The sequence below is a fragment of the Thermothielavioides terrestris genome, chromosome 2 (assembly GCF_000226115.1).
Source record: "Thermothielavioides terrestris NRRL 8126 chromosome 2, complete sequence".
Classification (NCBI taxonomy): domain Eukaryota; kingdom Fungi; phylum Ascomycota; class Sordariomycetes; order Sordariales; family Chaetomiaceae; genus Thermothielavioides; species Thermothielavioides terrestris.
The window spans coordinates 6884367-6898666 of record NC_016458.1 but is presented as its reverse complement, the minus strand read 5'-3'; the positions used below and the strand labels follow the sequence as shown (position 1 = coordinate 6898666).

The 14300-nt window shown below is 58.7% G+C and overlaps 6 protein-coding genes across 6 annotated transcripts; 3 read left to right on the top strand and 3 right to left on the bottom strand.

The window, feature by feature from the left end:
* Positions 1–29: 29 nt before the first annotated feature.
* On the bottom strand, positions 30–1871 carry THITE_132641 (uncharacterized protein; the record flags this gene model as incomplete). Its single annotated transcript, XM_003653067.1, has 2 exons — positions 30–1459; positions 1846–1871. 2 exons carry the CDS (start codon positions 1869–1871, stop codon positions 277–279), a joined length of 1209 nt encoding a protein of 402 aa, XP_003653115.1. The 3' UTR covers positions 30–276.
* An 801-nt stretch (positions 1872–2672) lies between these two features.
* On the top strand, positions 2673–3803 carry THITE_2144272 (uncharacterized protein; the record flags this gene model as incomplete). Its single annotated transcript, XM_003653066.1, has 4 exons — positions 2673–2814; positions 2887–3310; positions 3360–3568; positions 3646–3803. The coding sequence occupies 4 exons, from the start codon at positions 2673–2675 to the stop codon at positions 3801–3803; spliced, it is 933 nt and encodes a 310-aa protein (XP_003653114.1).
* Positions 3804–6770: 2967 nt separating this feature from the next.
* On the bottom strand, positions 6771–7157 carry THITE_2115168 (uncharacterized protein). Its single transcript, XM_003653065.1, has one exon. It carries the CDS (start codon positions 7005–7007, stop codon positions 6804–6806), a length of 204 nt encoding a protein of 67 aa, XP_003653113.1. The 5' UTR covers positions 7008–7157; the 3' UTR covers positions 6771–6803.
* Positions 7158–7171: 14 nt separating this feature from the next.
* Positions 7172–10020, top strand: THITE_2115167 (uncharacterized protein). Its single transcript, XM_003653064.1, has one exon. The coding sequence runs from the start codon at positions 7317–7319 to the stop codon at positions 9738–9740; it is 2424 nt and encodes an 807-aa protein (XP_003653112.1). The 5' UTR covers positions 7172–7316; the 3' UTR covers positions 9741–10020.
* A 520-nt stretch (positions 10021–10540) lies between these two features.
* Positions 10541–12041, top strand: THITE_2063817 (uncharacterized protein). Its single transcript, XM_003653063.1, has 3 exons — positions 10541–10585; positions 10645–11302; positions 11407–12041. Exons 1-3 carry the CDS (start codon positions 10569–10571, stop codon positions 11629–11631), a joined length of 900 nt encoding a protein of 299 aa, XP_003653111.1. The 5' UTR covers positions 10541–10568; the 3' UTR covers positions 11632–12041.
* A 684-nt stretch (positions 12042–12725) lies between these two features.
* Positions 12726–13301, bottom strand: THITE_2128780 (uncharacterized protein; the record flags this gene model as incomplete). The annotated part of the gene is made up of 1 exon (XM_003653062.1): positions 12726–13301. The coding sequence occupies one exon, from the start codon at positions 13299–13301 to the stop codon at positions 12726–12728; it is 576 nt and encodes a 191-aa protein (XP_003653110.1).
* Positions 13302–14300: the final 999 nt, after the last annotated feature.

Sequence of the window (14300 nt, the reverse complement as noted above, 5' to 3'; positions counted from 1 at the left end):
GAGGGACAGAAAAATCGAGACTGCCCACAAATTCTTCTGGTGCGCATCTTTAGGTTACATGGAATTTCTGGTTAAGTTACGTGCTTTGAAGGTGGAAAGCGGTCGGTTGCGGCTAGCAGGCGAAACAGAAACAGGGCCTGGCGATGCGTTTGCAGGCTAGGGCAACCGACGTGACTTATTACCCGAGGCAACAAGGACCTGGGCAGTTTTCCACGCCCTTGACAGACTGGACTGTCAGTTCCCAGAGCGTGGTCTTGTATTGGCTTAGCTTACTACCTATGCGTACAAAAGGTTCTCGACCATCTCTGCTATGGCCAGACAACTCGTGAGGCCAGGGCTCTCGATGTTCAGCAGGTTGACCCAACCATGGTACCCGGCCTCCTTCTGGATCACAAAGTCCACGAACCCTTTGCCATGCGCCACAGCCCCTTGCTTGCCCAGCTTTGGTCGTATCCCAGCATAGTCGGGCCGCAGTTGCGTCTCGTCCAGCCCGGGCAAATACTTCTTCACCTCCTGCACCGTCTGCGCCAGCCGCGACTCGTTTACGGCCAAGTCATCCGGCGAATCCACCCACTCGACGTCCGGCCCAAACCTGATGCGCCCGGCCATGTCCAGCGTCAAGTGCGTCCCCAACCCACCGTGGCCCGGTTCCGGCGCCGGGTAGACCAGCGTGCCGACGCGCGGACTCGACGCTCCGTACGAGAAGTAGTTGCCCTTGGCGTAGAACATCTCCCTCCGCCGCGCGGGCGGCACGATCATGTTGTGCACGGCCACGGCGCCCAGGCCGGCCGAGTTGACCAGCGTCTCGGCCGTGACGGTCGACACCTCGCCCGAGGCCGCGTCGCGCACGCGGAGCTGCCACCCGGCGCTGCCGGCGTCGCCGAGCGGCGCGACGCCCTCGACCGCGCTGCCCAGCGCCAGCGTCCCGCCGGCGTCCTCGAACTGGCCCAGCAGGCACACCATCAGCGCGTGGCTGTCGACGATGCCGGTCGTGGGGCTCTCCAGGACGGCCTTGTCGGCGCGCACGGCCGGCTCGCGGCGGCGGGCCTCTTCAGCGCCGACCCAGCGCACGGGCACGTGGATCTCGCCGGTGCACAGGTCGTGCAGGCGCTGCAGCGCAGCGAGCTGGGCGTCGGTCTGCGCCACGATCCACTTGCCGGTGCGCCGGTGCGGCACGCCGTGGCGCGCGCAGTGCGCGTACAGCAGCTCCTTGCCGCGGATGCACAGCGCCGTCTTGAGCGACGACGCGCCGTAGTAGATGCCCGCGTGGATCACCTCGCTGTTGCGCGACGAGGTCTCGGTGCCGACGGCGGCGTGCCGCTCGAGCAGCAGCGTCGCGCCGCCCGAGCGCCGGGCGAGGTTCCGGGCGACGGCGAGGCCGACCACGCCGGCCCCGATTACGGCGTGGGTGAAGTCGGCGGTGCTGGAGACGGGAGAGGAGGTGGTATGAGAAAAGGGCCTGGCGGCGGTGGCATGGTTGTTGTAGCAAGCAAATAATCGGCGCCGGGGGCGGGGCAGGATCCGGATTGATGATGTGCCTGGCCGGAGTGATAGCGCCGCGCTCGCCCCGGGTCGCATCCTCCGTCTAGGGATAGGTTCTGGCTGGCGGATTACCTGCCCTCCCGGCTGGCTGGATTTATCCCGAGTGGTCGAGGTAAGTAGTGTAAGTCGCTGCCTTTGCCACGTGCTGAACCCTGGAGTGCAGGGTGCAGGACTACGGGGCAGTCGCACAGTGTTAGTAATACAGTAAGATCAGAGAGGATGGTGGGGCCGACCCGGGGCTGCCGCCTCCGCACTGGACTGGACCCGTTCACGCGCGGTCTGCGTGGTCTGCCTGGACGTCACAAGGCAGGCGCTGGGGCGGGAATCATGTTATGGTTTAAGGGAAGGAAGCGCCCGCTTACTCTGCCAAATGCCCAACATCGCGGAACAGAAATTAGCTGAAGAGAATGTGCTGTGTCGCTGGCAACTCGGCCATATTCTTCCGAGAGTCATCATGGGAATGCAAATCAAGAGTTGGGTCGGCAAGTGCTGTGTTTTGGCAACCTGTTTCAGCGACAGTTGCGTCACGCGTCGCTTGTGGGTGGCTTCTACGCGTAAGGCAGTATACGGGCTCCGTTGAACATTGGTGACCACCGCTGAGAGACTCGTGGTGACCCCTGGGCATGAGGCTGGAGGCCTATTTACACAAGTAGAGACATTCCCCTTTGCCTGCCTAGCGCAAGCCAAGGACATCATCAATGTCATCACTTGTGACCTCACATGGTCAAGTTAGATGTTACCGTTCGAGCCTCTGCTGCCACAGTGCCTCGTATCTGTGTGGAATACCGAGCGAAGTGCTGGACCGCCCCTCGCAAGGCTCATTTTTAGGCCCGTTATTAAACATCACAAAGCACCCGACTTGCTGATTGACACATAATGCACTCCGTACACTTAGCCAGAGGTTACAATCCTTGTCTTACGAACAGCATGGCTCAAGTACGGCTTCCTTGCGGATAAGACCTGGGTCCCCTAAGTTGGGTAGAGTACACAGTGCCTGGCTGCGTTATTCACTGTGGCACCTGCCAACCTCATCGATCGACCAAACCTCGCCTTCACCACAATGGCACCACTTTCGATTCTCGCTCAACGAATTCTCCTCTCTAGGAAGTCGAACAAGCTTGTCGCCCACGATGCCCCTCGAGAATAACGAGTCCCCGACAGGTCTCGAGGGCGAAGCATCGCCCGTCCTCTCTCCTTCGCGACATCCATCCATTTCCCTGCAGGCTACTGCGGCCATGAACGCCAGTCTGCAGCGTGAGTCCCCGTCTCGAGGTATGCATACATACTCGGTCGCGTTCCGCTAATGGACGATTGCGACTCACTAATCGGTTTGTGCACGCACAGGCTCGTCAAACAGTCCCCTTTCCCCCCGCAACCGATCACCCAGCAGTGATCGCCGTCGATCTCAGGTCCTCATGAACCTTCACATCGCCGACCCCTCTGTGCCCGCACCCGGCGAGATGGTGTCGGACGGCCCACAGGGCACGAACCGGACGTCTAGCCCCCGCACCGTTTCTGCGTCTCCTCGCCTGATCGCCTCTTGGGGTCCTCGCCACGACCGAGTCCCCAGCCTCGGCGAGCTGCACCAAGAGCTCGAAAACGAGCAAGAATACCAGGTCAACCGACTGCTTGTCGAGATCCGTCGCCTGCAAGAGCAGCTCCAGCGCCAACAGCAGCAGGCGGAAAGCCGGTCTACTACTGCTTCGGGCGACGAGGCATCCGACCGCCCCGCCCCGCTGCCGATCTTGTCTTCGTCGCCGCAGCCCGCGTACCCGAGCTCGGGTTCGCTGCCGCGCTCGCCCCGTCTTCCCGCGCAGCTCGTTCGACATGGCCCGAGCCGACATCCGCCATCGATCGAGGACTCCGAGCCGGAACGCCTCGCCCCGGATGCGCTCCACCTCAGTCAGCGCCGACAGCGCCGAGCCCTTCTCCCTGGGCGGCAGAGACGAGAGCGCCTTCTACCAGGCCGAGTCGCAGATGCTCATCCGCGAGAACCAGATGCTTCGGCACCGCATCCGGGAGCTGGGTGAGTTGGCAAGCTCGTCTCAGTTCACCCCCAACCCCCCTAAGGGAACGTTTTGTTTTTGCTAACCCTGTGACCAGAGCGCCAGCTTTCCGAGTTGCAGGGCACCAGTGCGTCGCTGACGCACGAGCCGTCGCACGCTTCCCACTTGGGCCGCTCTGTGTCGGTGTCCGAAGACGAGTCGGCGAAGCAGACGCCTACCGACACCTCGCAATCCTCCACAGGGAAGGAAGAGTAGGACCGCACGGAGGCCATCTGCTCTGATGCTTAACGACGTTTATGTTCCATATGGGATGGGCTGTCTCTGGTATTCTCTTTTTATCGAGCGCGTTGGGAACGATGACGGCGAGGATGGGATAGGCGGACGTCCTGCCCTACGTATCGGGTTCTATTCCCAGAGGGCTTTTCGCGAGACTTTTTTCTTGCTTTTCTTTTTCCTTTTCTTTTTCCTTTTCTTTTCTTTTTTTCTCCTTTTTTTTCTGTCTTCTTTTAGCGGCAGGGATGGATGGAGGAGCTCCGGCCGGAGTTTTGGTGTTGGGTTGGGTTGTCATCGCTCATCCTCAATTTCAGACCATCGTTCGGGGGTTTAAGGGTTCGGGGGCTTCAGGAGCAACCAGCTGTGTTGTGTATTGTGCCATTGGGGGCAGGCAAGCATATTTAAGAAGGGACGGCGTCTCGGGCTGCGTGTCTGAACATTTTCTGTGTGAGGAGCGACTCGATAGATTCACTGTCGAGCAATCGAAATTGCTTCCGCTAACATTCAAGTGTAAAGACATAGACGGTCATACGACGAAATACTCTTCTTCCATACCCGAATAGAGTGGCAGGCTAGTGGACTGCTGTCGACTTCAAGCAGCAATTTGAGACCGCGGTTTGGGGACAAAAGTGACCGGACACTGTTTTTGTCCATGAACTCGCCGTTGAATGCGTCCCCAATCTTGGTGGAGCCGCGCCAGCAAGTTAGGGCTGTCAGCCTTAAGATACACTACGGAATACATAGCCGAGCACACAACCTTGCACGCATCCCCCAACCCAACCCTGGTCCTGCCGTGGCCCTTTTGAGTTCCCGTTCCTGAGGCGATGTGTCCTGGATTTTTTTTTTTTTTTTTTTTTCTTGGGGAGACGGTGGGTCGGTCCATGACAATTTCTCAGCTGCGGCCAACGGGAAAAAAGAAATGGGAAGGTCGTTCTCTGGGTCCAGCGCCCGCGTGGCTGCCTTGGTCGAGGAGAGGGCTGGTTGGATGGGGCATCGAATCAGGCGAACCCCAATTTTCGATGTGCATGGCGCTAATGCAGGAACAATGTTGAGAGCCGAACCCGGACCCGGTGGGCGTGGGTTGCTGCGGCGCTCGGTACTGAATACACTACACTCCTGCGGTAACTACACGACGCTACGGTATTGACACGGTGACAAATTTTGGCTTGAGTGGACAAGGTCGTGCGGTTGGGTGGCCTGGTGAGGATGGACAAGTTGGGTCTCGGCACATACCAAGTAGCTATCCGCAACGTTCCCCCTTCCCCCGCCCACAGTGTCCTTTTTCTGCTGCTTAGTCTCTTTTCCTGCCCTGCAATGCTTCCCTTTTCAGCACTCGGGAAGAAGGAACGTACTGTGTACGTTGAGAGATGCACACGAATATGTGGCAGTGAAGTGTGCAGAACGGATGAGGATCTGGCCCTGTTGCTGATCGGGGCAACGGTGCGTTTCAGTGGCCGAAGGTTGGTTAGTTATCCAGTCATCGGCGTTCAGATTTTCTTCCCTGGTCCTTCAACTGCAGCAAATATGCGCGTAACCGTCGCTGCGGGTCGAGGATCGGCGACGTTTTTGCCCTGTTTCTCCAGGCCCAGGAAACACTGGTGACTGGAGGTGGAGACCTAGCGTCACACGTGTAGCGGAAACCTCGTCCCGCCTTTCCTTCGAACTGCGAGAGCTTCGCCCCGTCGGAGGCTGCGTTGGGCTGGATCAACTCTCGGTGATGTGGGTGACGCAACCTTGTACTCCGTATGTCTGAGACCAGTCTGTCGGCATCGAGTTCTCACGTGTAACCCTGGTGTAGTGTAATCTATGGCCCAAGGAGAGGAGCCGCATGTTGTTCTCCGTACGTGTACTTGGTACGCAGACAATAGCTATCCGTAATTCCTGACGAGACAACAGTTTTCTCAGCCCAAACCATACAAAGTAGTCCGGGCTCGTTATAACCCGCCCGCCAATAGGTGTGACCAAAAGCCAAGCGTCGCCATACGCAAACAAGGCGACAGTCCATATCAAGGCGAGGCTTGCAGTCACTGTAACTACGCAGTAGTGTAGTGTAGTGAAGACATTGTTTGGAAACAGAAAAGTGGCGCGACGATCTGTTTCGCGGTCTCGAGTCCTTGCTCCTGATGGGCTGAAAGCCAAAGACACGAGCGTCACGAGGAGCCGAAAAGTCGAGGCGGCCAACTCCGGTCCAGGGCCTGGCCCATGTCTTATTGCTATGTGGGGGAATTGAATGCTTCTGAAAAATACCGTCCATGGGGTGAATGCCTAAGTTACCCGCCAACGTGATCTTCATTCTGCATCCGGCAGAAAGGACTCCTCGCTGTCGCTGTTCTTCAGAATCCTCTGGCAATGCGACGAAAATTCAGATCATCGGACACATTCACTTGACTGGGATGTTTGTTCGGAAATTGGACCCCTGTCTGATGCCACGACGACAGGGGCTGATTGGACCAGGGGCCCCAGGAGAAGAGCTCCCTGTCCGGGACTCGATGGGACTCGACCGTATCGACCCGATTTTGCTTTTCCTTCATTTCAGTTTGGAGAGACGCACTGTGACTCGGCCACTCGGGTCACTCGCGTGGGCTTTAACACAGTAACCAAACTGGTGTTAAGTCTCGGTCAGTGGTGCGTGTCACGTCCTATACACGCCTATAGATGAAGTGTAGTGTACTTCAGGTAGTACACAGTACACAGTAAGTTAATGAGCACAGCAGCGTAGCGTGAGCGTAACCAGTCCCCCCGCGCCGGTTCCCCCCCGGGAGATGTCAAAAACGGAAGCCGGGAACTGTGGCTGTCAGATCCGCCCCTTGTCCGGGCCCTCCCAGCAGTGGTTTTTTGCGTTACTTGGCGTATTCCCCTTCCCACGCTGTAATTTGCCCCGGGAATACCACGCTGGATGTCACGACAGTCCGTGAATATGATGCGGGCAGGTGTACGGATAAAGCGGTAGCTTTCCCCGCGGTGCTCGGTGGTGTTGCCCGTTTAATGTACGTCTTGCGTTAGGTGGTTCCATCGCGGTTCGTCCCTTCCTTTTCGAGCTCCCGGCAACAGCGCGCAGCACCGCGAGCTCTGACGTATATTCGGCAAGCCGTGGCTATAGTTCCTTGCTTCCGACCGTTTCGTCGACTCCCGTTGGCCAGCCGCCTGCGAGTTCCGCCGCAGCCGCAGCTGGGACGCGCCTTCCATTCGTCTTGTTTCCTTTGCTTCGCTTGTCCAACCCGGGACGCGTCTCGGCTGCCGCTCCTTTTCGCTCGTGTTCTCCTTTTAACGTTACCTCCTCGGCAGGTCGTGCGCCTCGACTTTGCCCTCCGTGCTTTCGTCGTGTTGCCCAGTGCACACACTTGGGTCGGTGCATCTCTGGCTGTGGCCTCGCCACAACACACCGCACATGCTTTAACCCAGCGATTGTGAGCGGGACGCCGCGCCAGTTCAACAACACACCGTCGCTTGGCACCTTAAGCGGCATATCTGCCGTGTTCACTCGTTATGCCCGTTATGCCCGTCACACCGGAGCCGGCCTCCTCCGGCATGGTTGGCCTCAACCCAAGCCAAGCGTCTCACGAACGGAGGGCACGGCCGCCGCATATCCACACCGTCGCCGGAGAGCCAGTCAGAATTCCCCTGCGGGCCGAGTCAGAGGACAAGGCACGCAAGAGGGAATCGAGACTGGGGTTGAGGAACATCTTCGGTCGGCATAGGGAAGGGTCTGATGCTGACAAGCGCCCCGTTTCGCCGCCGGATGTCTCGCAAAAACCTGGGGGTTTACGCGCCTCGTTGGCAGAGATCGCTTGGCCTTACGGTCTACATCACGCACAGGGGCACCGATCCGAGATCTCGCTGCCGTCCTTCTCCAAGGCTACATCCTCAGGCCCCAGCTTGAAGCACAAGAAATCCGAAAGCGGCGTCCGGCCAACGGCCAATCCTGACGGAATCGCAGCCTGGAGCCCGCCCCCCTTGTTCCAAGCCTACCCACAGGCAATCAAATACGCCCATCTTCCCGCATGCACCGCCTCCGCTGATGTCATACTCCGGCTACACCACCACAAGAGCAGCGGCTCGCTCGGGGCACTTTTGAGTCCCAGTACCGTCGACACGCCCGGAGAAACAGGGGATGACAAGCCGAAACGGAGGCATCGCAGGAACGCATCCGGTTCTGCGACCAAGTTCGAGTGGACATCTAAGGTCTTTATACTCGTCACTTCGGGATATCTGCTGCAGTACGCGGGGGAAGGATCGTATGACCGGTTGCCAGAGAGAGTCCTCCAACTAGGGAAGGATTCGGCGGCCTTCGCGAGTGACGCTATCCCTGGGCGCCACTGGGTTCTTCAGGTGTCATCGGTCGCGGAGCCCGACGGCGCTGCTGGCTCACATTCCTCGCTCCGCGCGCGGCTCCCCTTCCGCGGCCAAGAGAGACGCCACTCGCCGACGTTTTTGATGGTCTTCGAGAGCGCCGAGGAAATGGAAAGCTGGATTACAATTCTCCGGCGGGAAATCGAGGCGCTTGGTGGAAGGAAGGTCCTGTCGGAAACAGGCAAGCCCATGACCGAGAACCGAGATCAGCATCTGAGGAGCCAGGCCAGCCAGAGAACCTTGATCGTCAAAGATCCCGATCGATTCTCACGCGCCATGACGCCCGATCAGTCTTGGGAGCAGAATCTAGCCCTGTCAAGCCCGGACGTCCATCTCGGCTCCGCGCAGGAGGATCTGATCCGGGATCAGTCGTGCGATGACAACTCGACTGCGAGTTTCATCTCGCATGACGGGAGACAGCTTGACGCCCTAAGGGATAGTACCAACCGCTTTTCATTCATCTCGTCAGGCCAGCGGACTATGGTCACCTCGGTCGGTTCGTCTCCGGCATGCTCTCCTGTCCGAGACTCGTTTGGGGAGTTTGATCTGCCCATGCAGCAACCCCCGCGATCAGAGGAAGCGCCGCAGCCAAGGCTGAGGCCAAACGCGAAGGCCATCATCGATCGAAGACGGTCTCTTCAGGCCGTGAACCACGTCTTTGAGATGCGGGTTGCTGCCCAATCATTCCGGCCCTTCTCGACGTATTCAAACTCTGGCCAGCCAGAAGCTCCTGCATCGCAGTCCGCGGCGAACTTCAACACGGCTCAAGGCGCAGCTAAAAGGCATTCTCTTGCCAGGCCTCCCCCGGGAATGCCAACGGAAACCACAGCGTCGCCTTTGCTAGGGCGGATGAGCGCCCGGAGACCGCCACCGTCAGCCTTGGCCATCAATCCGCGCCCGTTGTCCTTAGTTGAGGACCAACCCTCACCCGCCTCGTCATCATTGAGCCGGTTTGGGACGGGAACGGAAGGTAGTGGGAGCCCTCGGTCAGCAATCCCCCTTACACCATCTGTAACATCGCCGCGGCCGGGCGAGCGTGAGGTTACAGGGCGTGAGACATCTGCTGGCGCGACTCGGGACTCCGGTGTATCGACAGAAGCGAGCGCTCCGGAGATTGTGGTACACGAGGATCAGAGAGCTTCGAACGAACCGCTGAAAGGGAGGTCAGAGGGACAGAGCACCTTTGCGCCACCCGAGGTCTTGCATCCCCTCGACATGCCGCGGTCTAGGTTGTCGCTCGGCGCGTACGAGACAACTCGGCCAGCGGCACAGGCCGAGATGCGAGCGCGGAGGCTGAGTTTCACCCCGCCCCAGCAAGCCGAGAGGCCTGCGTTGCGGCTGTCCCCCCGGCCTGATCCTGTCCGGCGAGCTCATACGCCGTCCCCGATACCGGCGCCGGAGTCATCCCAGGGCCTCGGGCTCGATTCGCCATCGCAGTCGCTCTTACAGCGGCGGGGCATGTCGCAAGTGGCGGAAGGCCCTCCGCCTGCTCCTCCGCCGAATAGAGCTCTCCCTCCCATACCTCGAACTGCGAGGGTGAAAGTTTTTCCGCCGCCGGGATTCATATGAAGGGCACAAAACCTCGGCAGTGTTGATGCTTTGCCCAGTGTAAGAGAAGGGCGCGATGCACGAACTTCGGCCGAGGAACAAAAGCAAACGCTCGGGACTGGCCGGAGCTACCGCCCCTCACGACGCTACCAGCAACCACCGAGGCTTCCGCACCTTTTTTAAAACGGCTCTCGACACAGACGCCGCTGCCCCTTTCACTCATTTGCCTGCTCACAGCAGGAATCCTCATGATCGAAGTGCTACTTGGAATTGTGGCGGGAATATGTAATGAGGGGAACTATACCAACTGAACGACATTCGACGACGATATTACCTATTCCTGCTCAATGATGACATCCACTGTTATTATATCGTGTAAACACGGGTCGGGGCTGCTTGGACGGGAACTGAGGCCACGGGAACGGAGGCGTTGTGAAGTAGGCGTCATTGTGTCCAGCACACCCTGCCCGAGATGGCTTTGTGCTCCTGGTTCTGGTTGCTTTGGACCATCGCCCTCTTGCTAAGAAGGGGTTGTCGATGTTGCCGATACGAGCTGCTAGTGTTCGGTTCAATCTATTCGAATGCTTGCTCCAGAACGAACCTGCCGCCGCTCTTATGATCATGCAGGTCTGGAGGGGCGAATCCGTAACTCATCGGAATTTGCAAAGGTCGTGACCTGGCTGCCCAGAAGAACTGGTGGGAAACGGCGGCAAGGCGCTTGCAACTTGATGGTAGCGCGGTGTGCCACCCAATTTTTGCCCCACACCAAGATTTCCCAAATTTCGGCCGGCGAGGCAACTCGGTTCTCCTCAAACCCCCACCAAGCACAACAGCCCACATACCGCAAAGATGGCGACGCAAAAAAAGTAGGCGCAGTCTCACTCGTTTGTTTTGTGTGAAGCTCTATCTGACGGACCGGCTGCAGGCACGACTGGGCGGACGACGAGGAGCTCGACGAGACGACGACGACGACGGATCTGCCGCCGCCGCAAAAGATCCAGAATAAGGATGGCACGACAACCATCATTGAGTACAGCTACAACGACAACGGCCAGAAGGTCAAGACGACCCGCCGCGTGCGCTATGTCGTCCGCCGCGAGGTCGTCAACCCGCGCGTAGCGGAGCGCAAGGGGTGGGCCAAGTTCGGCGCCAGCGCCAACGACCCGGCCGGCCCGGCGCCCGACACGACCAGCGTGGGCGAGAACATCATCTTCACGCCGTCGATCAACTGGCGCAAGGACTCCAAGGACGAGAGCAAGGACCCCAACGCGCAGTCCATGAGGGACAAGCTCAAGGACAAGAAGGTCAAGTGCCGCATCTGCAACGGCGAGCACTTCACCGCCCGCTGCCCGTACAAGGACACCATGGCGCCCATCGGCGAGGCCGGCACCGCCGACATGGCCGCCGGCTTGGGCGACGAGGCGCCCGCCGGGGCCGCCAGCTTGGCCGGCGCCGCCGGCCCGGGCAAGAAGGGCTCGTACGTGCCGCCGGCGCTGCGCGGCGGCCCGGGCGGGCGCGACGGCGAGCGCATGGGCGGCAAGTACGGCGAGCGGGACGACTTCGCCACGCTCAGGGTCACAAACGTGAGTCGTCTGTGTTTTTTTCCTCGGTGTTTCCGGGGTTCTCTGTCTCGTATCTAGCTAGCTGTTCAGAGCCATCTTTTTTTGCTGACTGCTGTTGGGTTTAGGTCTCCGAGATGGCCGAAGAGCAAGAGCTGCGCGACATGTTCGAGCGGTTCGGCCGCGTCACGCGCGTCTTCCTCGCCAAGGACCGCGACACCGGCCTGGCCAAGGGCTTTGCATTTATCAGCTTTGCGGACCGTAACGATGCCATCAAGGCGTGCAACAAGATGGACGGCTTCGGTTTCAGGCACTTGATCCTGAGGGTGGAGTTTGCGAAGAAGGCTCAGTAAGGAGGTGCAAGGTGAAGGGAAGAGAAAGAGAGGGCCTGGCGGGCTTGAGAACTAGACTGCGGATCCAAAAACGAGTGCCGTTGGGGGGTTGGGCTGGGTCACGGTCAGGCTGTTTCTGGAGCGCATAGATCAGGAATGTCTGGGAGACCGGTTGGTCTGTACTTGGTCAGGAATGAACATGGAGGGCCGGAAGGCTGGTCTCGTTTCTCTCTCAGCAGTGGAGCGCAGGGCGGTAGATATCGAACATCGCTGTGCCTCCGATTCTTTTTTGGTCCCCCTCTGCTCTAATATTCAGGCTGCTACATCATGGGGACGCTGCACATGTTCGGGTCTGATGTATACCAAGGGGTCTCAATCACGGTGAGCAGTCCTTCATTCCTATTAACGACTTCTGCTTGTTCTTCCCCTCAGGTATCCCTATGTATTATTTGCCGAGGACCGATTCCCACCTCCTTTGGTCCATTTCGTGAATGTAACCCTAGGAAACCACCGCCATTGATACTTCAGTCGGAGTGACAAAGGAAACAAAAAGTGACAAAGCAGTCGACAGCCCGGGGAATCAAAAACACAGCCAGAAACGCTCCCCCTAACCGACAGTAACGCCGTCCGTCCCATCCGACTAGGAAGACCAACCCGGCCGTGATGCCCCCCGTTCTATCATTGTCATGCCTCGTCTTATCGTTAGGGAAAGAAAGGGTATTAGGGTCGAAACCAACGGAAGACAAGAGGGAAAAGCAGCAAAGCGAAGGTGTGCCGCAGAGGCGTGCATGTCAGTGAGTGTCGGGGCTAGACGCGGCTGGGGTGGTAACTCCCCAGCCACGTCCTAGCGGAAAAGGAGAACAAGGAATGAAAAAGGAAAATGAGAGAGAGATAAAAGATAAAAAAGGAAAAGGAGAGGAGAGAAGAGAGAGAGAGAAGAGAGAGTGATACAAGATGTAGAGAACGAAAATTGAGAGGTCGAAGCGGAGGTCGAAGCCACGGAAAGTGACATAGGGAAAAGCCAGGTAATGTTGGACACCCCAGGAGGTGGAAGAGTTGCCCCCCCTTCTTCTCCTCGCCTGTCAACATCCCCTAATCACCAACACCACCACCCCTCACACAACCCTAATCCTGTCCGCCGCCTTCTCCCCCCTCGCACCAGCCAGGCCCTCCTCCGCCTTACCACTACCCCCCTCACCCCCGTCCGCACCATCGCCATCGGCATCACCAACCCCCCCGCCAGACGCAGCAAGCTTCTCTTCCAACCGCCTCTTCATCTCGATCACCTTCCGGCGCTTCTTCTCCTCGGCGCGCACGCGCCGCGCCTCGCTCTTCTCGCGCCACACGTACGGCAGCCAGCGGACGACGCCGAACAGCAGCCGCGCGCCGAGGGCCAGGTGCTCGCGCGCCTGGCGCAGGTGGGACCGGGCCTCGGCGTAGTTGGCGCGGGCGGCGGCGGCGCGCTTGCGCGCGCGGTAGACGCGCTCGGCGCGCTCGGCCTGGCGCAGCTGCTCGCTCGCGAGGCGGCGGCTGGTTTTGAGCGCCGCTTCGGTGCCGGAGGTGCCGGGGCGTTGGGGGGATTGTTGTTGCTGTAGTGGTTGTTGTTGTTCTTCTCGGGTGGTGGTGGTGGTGGATGGGTCCGGGAGGGGTTTGGACTCCGCGGAGGGCGGTGCCGGGGGATTGCGGGCCATGTTGGGGTTCAGTTTGGATATCCGTTTGTACATAGGTCGGGAGAGAGTGTGTGTCACGTTGTATGAGTGAGTGTTTGTATGAGTAAACGAATGGACAGCCTCTAAGTGGTGAGGCCTTTGAAGTTGTTGACACACCGGTGCGTCGATGAGCAACAAGAAGGGAGCCCAGGGGACGCAGTCACAGAGAGAAATGGCTACACAGTAGACAGCAGACACAAGGTTATATTTTATTTATCTGGGCACTCACTACCTATCCTTTCTTCCACTTATTGCCGGCCGTGCCTCTGGGAAAGCAGCGCAATCCTGTCGAGCATCGGAAAAGAGCGGCCCCATCATGTTCATGCAATGGCTCTGTATCCCTGGAGCCAAGGTTGGTGAAGGTTGCTGAAGCCTCTCCAGCAGCTGCCGACAACTGGATGCCAGCCGGCGTCTCTGAGCAGCATAACAACCTCATTAAAAACAAATGGCCCACCAGTGGAGCTGCACACCAAACACATCCCTAGTGTACATGGTATATACCTGCTTGACCTTCCTCAACTGCTTACCCGACATTTTGGTCCGATGGCACGCTACTCGGGACGTTTCTCGAAAGCCGCTGCACATTGAAACACATTGAAACAGTGAAAAGCCAGGTTGCCTCAACAACACGCCGTATTGCAGTGTACAAATCAAAGCCAGCACAGTACGCAGTAGTTACACTTCGACTTCTCGCTGCCCAAACGGGTTGTTCCACCACTGCGGGTCGTGGGCCCCACTGCAGCGGAAAACCCACAAAAAGGGCGGAGAGAGCATGTGAACAAAAACAGGAACCCTGGTCACCCACCATCAAGCGCTCTGGCCAATTCGCATCCAGGCCTCTACAACTCGCACAATTGCTGGCCATACACAGGACCGCACAGCACCTCCTGTGACGTCGCCGCCAAAGAGTTGCAGTAGCAAGACTGACCGAGAAATCTGACTCTGTCCTCCCCCATTGCTGCACGGCACAGCAAGTTTAAG

Coding starts and splice junctions, on each gene's coding strand:
- THITE_2115168 (XM_003653065.1), bottom strand. CDS start 7,007: ATGGAAGGCGCGTCCCAGCTGCGGCTGCGGCGGAACTCGCAGGCGGCT.
- THITE_2115167 (XM_003653064.1), top strand. CDS start 7,317: ATGCCCGTCACACCGGAGCCGGCCTCCTCCGGCATGGTTGGCCTCAAC.
- THITE_2063817 (XM_003653063.1), top strand. Junction 11,303..11,406: donor CCACGCTCAGGGTCACAAAC/GTGAGTCGTCTG, acceptor TGTTGGGTTTAG/GTCTCCGAGATGGCCGAAGA.